The sequence below is a fragment of the Python bivittatus genome, unplaced genomic scaffold, assembly GCF_059951505.1.
Source record: "Python bivittatus isolate LINGU-HERP-01145 unplaced genomic scaffold, Pbiv_v1 ctg000850_np1212, whole genome shotgun sequence".
NCBI lineage: Eukaryota > Metazoa > Chordata > Lepidosauria > Squamata > Pythonidae > Python > Python bivittatus.
Window position 1 is genome coordinate 4,340,245 of NW_028277112.1, and position 9,977 is coordinate 4,350,221.

The window sequence follows — 9,977 nt, forward strand, 5'->3', positions numbered from 1 at the left end:
GCCCACCAACCAAACAAGGTTGCAGTAAACAATATTTATACTAAATAAATTTTCACCAGAGAGGAGAGCTGATCAGCAGCTGTGTTCTCCTTATAGCTTTGAAGGCTGCTGGCAGCATCTCAGGAAACAGTGTTCAGTTGCTCTTTGCTGGTACTGTACTTGAGTTATGATGCATTAACAAACAGCAAATGTTCTCTCTCAGCCATCTTAAGACACTGCTGTGCAACACCTCTACCTGTGGAAAGGCTATGTAATTCCAGTATAGCCATCTCCACAAATTAAGCACAAAATGGTGTGCTTAAACTCAAGCAGAAATCACTACCCCCCTCCAAAAAAACAAACAACAAAAAAAACCAAAAAACTTTTCAAACAGCTATTTCGGGCTATGAGCCTCTATTCCATCTTTCTCTAGGATTCAGTCCTGCTTGTCCAAGGCAAGGGGGCATGCAACAGTACCAGACTTAATATGGTAATAAATCCAATACATATAACAGCTGTGTTTACATCCCCATTCGCATTCACAAATGCTAAAGTAGTTGGCAGGCTTACCAAATGCACTTCACTTATGAATGAATTGTTTACATGCACCAATACAAAAGAAAAAAAAAATGACAGTGTTGTTGGAAAAAACATGTATTATCAGAAGAGAAAGGAAAGCCAACATCAGTACCAAGGGAAGGTGTGGAACACGAGAGATGAAATCGAGTTCAGTTGAAGTTATTCTCTCCCATCGTGTCCAAAAGGTAGTTTCAGCCTGCAGTGCAGAGAACAAATATGAAGCAATCACCCTTGGGAGATGAAAGTTATTCATTTTATAGTACATGCCGTATATGGCCATATGCATAAAAGTGGAAGTAAAAAAAAGGTTGTAATGGAAAAAAGCTTAGGGTTTCAGATACAAATACAGGTATCATTAAGGTAATTTTAAAAGTCTTTAAACTGAAGATGAGAATCAGTTTGGTGTAGTGGCTTAAGGCACCAGGTTACAAACCGGGAGACTGTGAGTTCCGGCCACGCCTTAGGCACGAAGCCAGCTGGGTGACCTTGAGCCAGTCACTCTCTCTCAGCCCTAGGAAGGAGGCAATGGCAAATCACTTCTGAAATCTTGCCAAGAAAACCACAGGGACTCATCCAGGTACTTGCCAGGAATCAAGAATGGTTCAAAAGCACCAAAACAACAACAAAACCCTGAATATGCTTTTGGGCTATTACCCTACATGCTACGTTTCTGAAATTAATACATTTCACAAATATATGGGAAGTGGTGAATTAGTGAGATGGCTGTATTGCCTATAATAATAACTCTCTCTACTATTCTGTTACTAGTAATCCCGATTGGTGCTCCTGTTTGTAGATTGTTTTTTTTTATTGTACACCACCCAGAGTCATGTTCTGTGACATGGGTGGCTGTATAAATATTACATGTATACATATGCGCATATGTATATGTATCAGTTGTCCTGTTAATAAAGCTTGATATACTTGCCCAGAGATTCTTACTTAAAAGTATTACTGTCACCTGGTGTCCTACAGGTTACATGGTACTTCAGTATTACCATAATGGGCAATAAGAGACAATAATGGATTTCTGCTGTATCGTGTAGCAGGTCTTCAAATAATAGATTGTAACCCACAGGTGGCCTATAAGGAATACTTTTTGTCTTGAATGTAAGTAGATCACTTTAGAATTACTATAATTGAGACCTAGATTCAATTTTTTTGTTTACTCTGAAGTAGGAGTGGGAAGCTGTGGTGCTCTGTTTCTTTCTGAACTATCGTTCCCAACGTTCTTCAACATGATTCTTGACAGCTGACTCTGGGGGGAGTTGTAATTCAATAGGATCTGGAGAGCCGTGTTTTCCTCATTTCTGCTCTAGGGTTTAGGGCCCCCCATTCCTCAGGCACTAGAGTCAGAATTAGCACTTTTAATTTGATGGGTTATAACTAATTTTTAGGGGGACGCAGTGGAGCAGCGGCTTAATGACGCTGAAAGTTGCTGGCCAGAAATGGTCGACGCTTCAGCGGTTCGAGTCCAGCCTTCGCGTTAGCAGGGTGAGCTCCTGTTTCCTCCCCAGTTCCTGTAAACCCAACAGTTCGAAAACTCACGTGAATAGATAAATGGGTACTCTCACTCTGGTGGGAGGAAAAATGCTGGCGACGCCTTGCAAAAAGGAGTCGGGAGCAGTTGCCGGTAAGCGCGAAAAACCACGCGCGCCTGAAAAGGGCGCGAAGCAACGGAAACCCCGCCTCCTGCGCTCGCCAGCTGGGCTCTGCTCTAGGAAGGAGGCTCTGGCAAACCACTTCTGAAACACCTTGCCTTGAAAACTGCAAGGACTCGTCCAAGCAGTCACTGCAGAGTCGGTAACGACTGAGCGCAGATAAAAAAACAAAACAAAACTAATTTTAGTCTCTGATCACCATTTAATTGTTTTATTCATTTTACTTGTATGTGCTGTTCTTGTTTACTTATGTATGCATGTTTGTTCATTCGTTTTTCAAGTGACTGTCAAAAAATGAAAACTGTTTGAACTGGGTGACCATGTAAATGCTATCAATAAATAAATAAAAATTCATTCATTTTCATTCATTCATTCATTCATTCATTCATTCATTCATTCATTCATTCATTCATACATACATACATATACTACTGGGATTCGTTCATTCATTTATGAAACTTATAAAGCTGCTCAACTCATTATTTATGACTCTGGGTGGCAAACATCAGTATAAATCAGAAACAATCCAAACCAATTTAAAAAATGATATAAAATCCAATTAAGAAACCACTATCATATATAAGCACATAACTGAGGCTGGGGATAAGAAACATTTACTTTATCAGCAGGATAGGCTCAATTACTATCCTGGCCCAATGCATGGGAGAAGAGCCAGGCTAATACAAAAGGCTAATAGGATTGAGGTTGCCCAGACTAGGCACGGGGTTGGGGGGAGGATGACAAACAGACAAACAAACAGACAAACTAGTCTTAAGTTCTGGAAAAACCCTAAACTTGGGCAAATTATATAATACAGGCTGAATATTCTTCCCATCCAAATCTTTCTCCCCCAAATTGTTTTCCCTACCACAGAACTGGAGGAATAGCTGGCATTTTGCTATCTGGAAAAGAAAAATGCCCAGCTGGCAGCAGTTTAATGAACCTGTCTCCCGTCCCCACAACTTCTCTGTTCAACATCACCTAGCATTAGACAGACTGAAACAGCTGCCTTTGGGAAGCAGGTTTTGAATATTATCAAAGGTCAGGGATTGTTAGTACCTGGATTTAATTTTTTCATGGTGGACATCCTGCTTTAGGGGTGAAAATGGCTTTGGTTAGTTTTGTGCTGAAAAGTCTGTACTGGTTGCCAGTTAATTACCAAGCATTGGTGACCATTTATGACGCTATAAATAGCTCAGAAGGAAGATATCTAAGAAGTATCTGCTTTTCTTTAGGCCTACTCAAGACTTAAGTTCTTTCCTGCCTACCATAATTCAGATTACTGACACAAATTTAGTTGCGGTTGGAGACCATTTTCGCTATTATGGCACCCATGGCGTGAAAAATGGCCCAGAGGAACTGCCGTCCACACACCCACACCCCTCCAAATGTTTCTGCCATAGATTAAAACCAGCCAGTTTGGTCAACCATTTCCTAGATTCTCCTGTCTACTTTTTCCCGTGTCATTCAAATAATTGTTTTTATATTAATTGTTGTATTATTGCTTTTATGTTCTTGTATTTTGTTATATTATGTAATGAGAATATTTTTAACTTGAACTGTGTTGATATTTCCTTTACTGTCTGAAAGCATCCTCTGTTTGAACGGATCGTCTGTCCAACTGGGTTAAAAGGCACGGTGCCATCAGACCACCCTGACCCTGCCCATCAACCTGACGTCTCAGGCCAGAGTAGGACTGGAGGTCTCCTGGCCATGGTCCTGTTGCCCACCCCCCAACCCATCTACTGGGGTTGATAGTTGTACTTCTGTTTAAAATTTACTCATTATTGTAAATGTTGCATCTAGGCACAAATAAACATGCATAGTTTATGAAAATCTCTGTTTTTCTTTCTCTTCTTTTGTGTATGTGTTTGCGGAGGGGTGTGTGTGTGCAAAGATAATGAATTCCTTATCCACTGATAAGCTGTAAATGACCACACAACTCAAAACAAGTCACAGGCAAGAAACCCAGCAGCACCTGAGGCAGGGGCTTGTCCAGCATAGATGTCTTTCCTATGATTCCTTTCCTCCACCTGGCAACAAGTTAAGGGCCTTACAGGGAGAACAGTGGGCTTGGAGAATGCACGTTCTTGGAGGGTGCATGTTAAAGGACTACCTATCTCTGTTGCCACCAGCATCTAAAGAGCTATTCCAAGGAACACGAGCAGAGCACATAGGCATAGATTCCCAACTAGGACACAGCAGGAAAGGCTACTGTTATGGACTCTTTAATGCTCATTTGAGGATTGTAAACATCTGTGATTTTTCTTGTGCTGTTCTTTGCTGAGCTGAATGCTTCCCTCTCGGCAGGTTAGAAGCCTACAGAGACATCTTTTGGTTATAACCCTGATGGCTCACAGATTATGGTGGCGTTTTACTGCAAATTCTGTAGAAGCTACAAGCAAAGTATTTAAATGACAGTCACTTAAACCATGGTGAATTGCAAAGAAGAAAGGGGAACAAGAAGACACTTCCATGGATCCTTATTTAGATTAGAGTCCAGTTTGTTGTAAACCCTAGTTTGTAGGCTGCAGTTTTCTGTGCTAGTTTACATAATTTCTGTCCTCTCAAGGACAGAACAGAATTCATATTCCAGAGGTCTCCATCCCAAGATGTGGAGTCAAACTTCAAATGTTGTCATCCTTACGTATGGTAAGGGTCTGGATGTGAAGGAAAAATTTTATCTCAATGTGATGCCTTTAATAACATTTTCTTTTTCATATTTTCTAACTCTGGGGTCTCAGGTTTGAATGGATATTCAGTTGAGAGGGTCTTTGACATACCTTTTCAAGTAATTCCACAATATTCCAAAAATATCAACCCAATTAAGTTAATTATTAATCAAAAGAAACACTACACAGGCTAGCTATTAAACTTTGGGCTACCTACCATTTCTATTCTCCCCTTTTCTTCATTTGCTCCTCAAAGAAATCATTGCAAGCGACAGTCAAAGCGGCAACCAGAACCACAAATTCATTAAAATCCACTTCATTATCTCTGTTACTATCAAGATCGTTCATGATCTTATCAACCAGCTGGGGATCCTTTTGACACTATGAAAGAAAGAAAAAACAATAGCATACGGAATTGTTTGAGGCATGGGAGTTGCATTAGAGATTTCTTTGTATTTCCTTGAGGGTATGTATATGCTTTCTCTGTAAACCTTAGGGAATTTTTATGTGAACAGTGACATTTACCATTGTCACAACAGCGTCTGCAGCCTGTGTTTGTCTCAAAATATGTCCTTAGTTTTAACATGCATACATTTTATTTTTAATCTTTCCAATGATTTAATTTATTATCAAGCTGAGTGTTAATTTATTTTTCCTCTACATCTATCATTCAATTACATGAATTAATTCATAAGCTCCACCTATAAGATGATGCAGCCCTGTACATTTTGTATCATCAGCCTTCTCACGGCAGTCTCTATTTCTTCTCTAAAACTTTAACTGTGGTCCAGGTCTCTAAAACATTGCCCACCCTGGGTTAAAGTCATAACATGCAGGATTGTGGTTTTGTTTTTAGCACATAATATAAGTGTGGAAAGGGGCAATCCTGAGCAATGCCACTGAGTACGGGCAAAAAGGTTTAAATACCCACCATCCTTCATCACTTGATTCATAAAATTTCCGTATGTGCACACGTAGGATCCAGGTTTAAAAACAAAACTAAGTGATTAAAATAAACAATTTTTATTGCGTTCTTCCTTTTTTAAAACCCCCTTCCCTTTCTGAGAGAGGTTTTGCAAGAAAGTGTCTGGAGAAGGTTGGTCTTCCCAAAGTGCTTATGGTCATCTTGATCAAAATTGGACCCTGTATATTTAAACTATTAAAAAGAAATCAAAAGGGCAGCTGCTTGCTATGGCTTAACTTTATAATCTAGTTAAGATCTAAGATAGGGGAACTGAAGCTCACAGCACAGGTGGACCCGCCCTGAAACTACCAGTACTAAGTTAAGTGTACACTCTGTTATTTTTGCCTGACCGACAAAATTTTGCAGCCAACTTAAACTCTGAGAAACAACCCACTCAGGAGACATCTTAATAAGATGGTACACAGGATAAAAAGAACCCAATCCAAGAAAAGTGATAACTGATTTGTTTTATTTTTTCTTTCTGCTTTTACAGAGCTGCCAATTTTTAAGATTACAAGTTTTATTAGAATAAATAGATTACAGGTGCCTGTTGTATATCAGATTTTTCTCCCTCCCCATCTCTGTAGAACAGTGTTAGTAAAATACAACCTAGGAACAAAATAGAGGAGCAAAAATCACATCCTCCCCAGAAATGTGTCCTGACGTGAGAGCTTTTCTTGGCAGTCCCTCTGTTTAGCACAGATAGGAAATTATATTTAGAGTCTACACATTTTCTAATCAATCTGTGAATGAAATGCCATCCCATTTCAGGCATGAAGTCCTTAAAAGCTTAAGCACATTTCCTGATATTGACTGATGTTCATCTGCATATTCTTGGGCCATCTTTGATAATGTTTTACACTCTCTGTATTTTAAAATTCAGGTGCAATTTCTTAAAAGTATGGAACTGCTCTGGGCCTTTTTTAAATGTATGGAACAAGCAGTGTGGGTGTGAGGAATGCAAGAAGAGGAGCAGTTAGGTAAAGCAACTAGATACTTTTGAAAATTATGCTTCCATCCCAGGCCTGTCTGGCTAATTATATTTCATCTTTAAAAAGAGAAAAAGGGATGATGGAGAGATAAAATGTGCACCAATGGCTAAGGTATGACATCATGTGGAGGTACCATAACAAACTGTTGCTAGTTTACCTTAGAAAGAAGCTTTGGAAAGATGTTAGGTCCTCTGAGATTTGGCAGTCATTATTGCTCCACATACCTCTTTCATTTGAGATCTGTTAGCATGCCTAGCAACCAATAAAATAAGGAACTGGGGAAATAATACTATGTTTAACATGTCCACAACTGAATTTAGATTTGGAAGGAAAAGGGGAAGGATTGGAGGAAACTGCTAAAATTGCCTTTAGGTCAGCAAGAGAAGCCACTGGGGGGATATGTGGCAACTAGAAATGCATTGGATATAGACAGAGCCTACAGTATAGAACATGATGAGGGACTAAAAGGAATTTAAAATGGAAAAAAGTTAGATAGGAAGAAAAGTACAGCTGGCACTCGCCTGCAACTTTTGCTACAGCTCATTTAAAACATAACACTCAATACGTATTTTGACCAGGTATTTAACTGTCAGTTTTGTATTATCCAGGTTACAGAAATAAATTTGGCATTGGTATACATTAACAGTTTATCAGTATCAAGATACTGAATCATTGGGGCTTCAGAAATATTGCAGCTAACCAACCTTAGTGTTAATTTCTGTTTGGAATGGTTTATCTCCAGGCGATTCATTAAAACAGATGGTTTTCATTTAAGTAAAGATTTATTAAACAAATGGCCTTCAGATTAAACTACAAACCTCTTAAGTCCCTGTGTGTGACATAAGTCTATGACCTACACATTCCCACATTGATCTTGAATCACCTGAGGATTGTAACTTGTGATTACTTTACAAACACAAGCTAGATGTCTTCAATCCCAGCTTTAGCAACAGTGAGGATGCAGCCACCTGCTTTGTTTCTCCTGAGATCCACTAAGTATAATTGGTCATGATAACTGAATATTACTATGTAGGAATATAAGAGGATGCTTTTTATAATGTCAGACAACTACAGAGGTCAAGAATGGGTGCCACCACATGCTTTTACATGATTGCTTAGACATCTTAACTCCTCCAAATCAACAAAATCTCATGAAAGTCCACCAAAATCCAGTGAGAAGTTATTGAGTTCTCATAATTTTTCAGACTTCTCAATTGAGTTCTTGCAAAATTTTGAAATTGTTGCAGAAGACCATCAAAATCTCATGAGATTTCAAGAGTTTTAAGAACACTGTTGTATTTTTCAAGGCTTGAAGTGCCCCTAGGGTGCTCTGTAGCTACTATATTGCTGATCTCTGATTTTTTTTTTTATTGTAACAGTTTTTTTCAGCACATGACATAAAAGACTTCAACCTTTTATGTCATCATCAGGGCAGAGATATTTCATCAGTTCCACTGAGAAACCAATTGCCTTTTAGTGGCATCCATTTTAACAAGATTCCTGATCTGTTTGCCCCAGGATAAGAAGTTTAATTTTATGGATAGGTTTTGGAGCTTGCTTTTTGTCTCTTTTGAGTTCTAAGAATGGCCAGCATGTGCATTCATAAAGGCATTTGGTCAGTATTCCTGGAAGTAAAAGGCTGGACTCTGTGGTTGTGGGTCTGACAGAGTCCAGTTTATTTCTACCCGAACTTTAAAAGTATCTTCACAGGTCTTGGTGTGATCAGCTTTGTACAGTGAAGTACAGATTGGTGGCTACTTGGGAATGGACCTTTTGCATTATATATCTCCAGCTTTGGAGTATGTGTTTAAGGAAATAGGGCTCCTAGAATCTACTTCGCTGGCCATTTGGTTCTGGCAAATACTTTATTCTCCAAGCCTCTTAATTGCATTCATATTTGTGCTGGAATTATGTATTTTAACTCATTTTAAATAGTCTTTTTAAAATTATATTTTCATCTATGTTTTTATCTGATTAATAATGTATTAAGCATAATCTCTTTCTGCAATAGTTCCAACTCACAGTAAGTCCTACCATACCAGATATGAGGCTTAAGTAATGTCTACTTTGAAACTGACCTTTATCCCAAACTGGCAGCACACTTCATAAGCAGGATCTGAACCTAAAATCCCTACATTCCCATTCCTATATGAAAAGCCGACCATTGTGTTTTCTATAATAATGAAACCAAGATGCCAGGCTACATAGTTTGAAGAGCTCATTCTCTTGGAAGTGGCATAATACTGCACATACATAATACAATTGCTGTTGCAGAAAATATTTGATTGCCTATCTGGAAGAACAAATGTTATTCATGTATCAACTAATGACTATTCCTCCTTCCCAATTCTTCCTTCCAATACTGAAAATACTTAACAAGAATCTGGTCTTACCGCAAGGAAATCAGTAAGTTCACTGGTGAGAAGTTGTTTGAGTTCTCCTTTGTTGAGTTTATATTTATCCCCTTCTTTTGCAGAGTAATGGTGAAAGACTCTGATTAAGGTATCCATCGCACCCTCCAGTTGTGATGGCATACTGCAAAAGGATAAGGAGCAGAAGCTAATGGCCAGCTTTCACAAATGCTCCAAAAAGGCAGTCATTCCCTCTTACGCAAAGGAATAAACACACAGCTCCTCAGAAATCCATTAGCATAGCATCCAACTTCTCTGCTGCTTTGATCAGGAGCACACAGTTGTTGTTTACCATGCTAAGTTAGGAGAGCGGTTTCCACAGATGAATCCTGGAAGACATGTTCATGCATTGGGTTCCTCAAACAGGGCAAAGCAAGATACACAAGCAGAAGTGCCCAGACCAAATGAGATTCCCATCTCCTCTCAAAGTTGCAGGCAAATGTAATTTTCAATGGAAGAAAAGAGGGGGAGAAATGTCAAGATGCTGTCAAGTGATTGCATTACTAATTCAACTCAATTCACTTGTTTTTGCTCTGATTCAACCATTTTTGGAGCCTCAGCCCCAAAAATGTTATGCAACCCAGGGATAAAGAAAAGAAAGGCTTATAGTAGTAGTAGTTAAATACAACATTCAGGTGTTCTCCCCCTTACCTGTCCCAGCTAAAGCAGTTCCAAACAAAGTACCTTCTCCAGCAAGTATAGATTCTCTTCGGTTTTAT

General features: G+C 39.0%; 1 protein-coding gene across 1 annotated transcript; it reads right to left on the reverse strand.

The window, feature by feature from the left end:
* Positions 1-329: 329 nt before the first annotated feature.
* S100Z (S100 calcium binding protein Z) lies at positions 330-9,381 on the reverse strand. The gene is made up of 3 exons (XM_007436277.3): positions 9,241-9,381; positions 5,109-5,272; positions 330-754 (listed from the first exon to the last, which is right to left on the reverse strand). The coding sequence occupies exons 1-2, from the start codon at positions 9,379-9,381 to the stop codon at positions 5,114-5,116; spliced, it is 300 nt and encodes a 99-aa protein (XP_007436339.3). The 3' UTR covers positions 330-754; positions 5,109-5,113.
* Between the last annotated feature and the right edge of the window lie 596 nt (positions 9,382-9,977).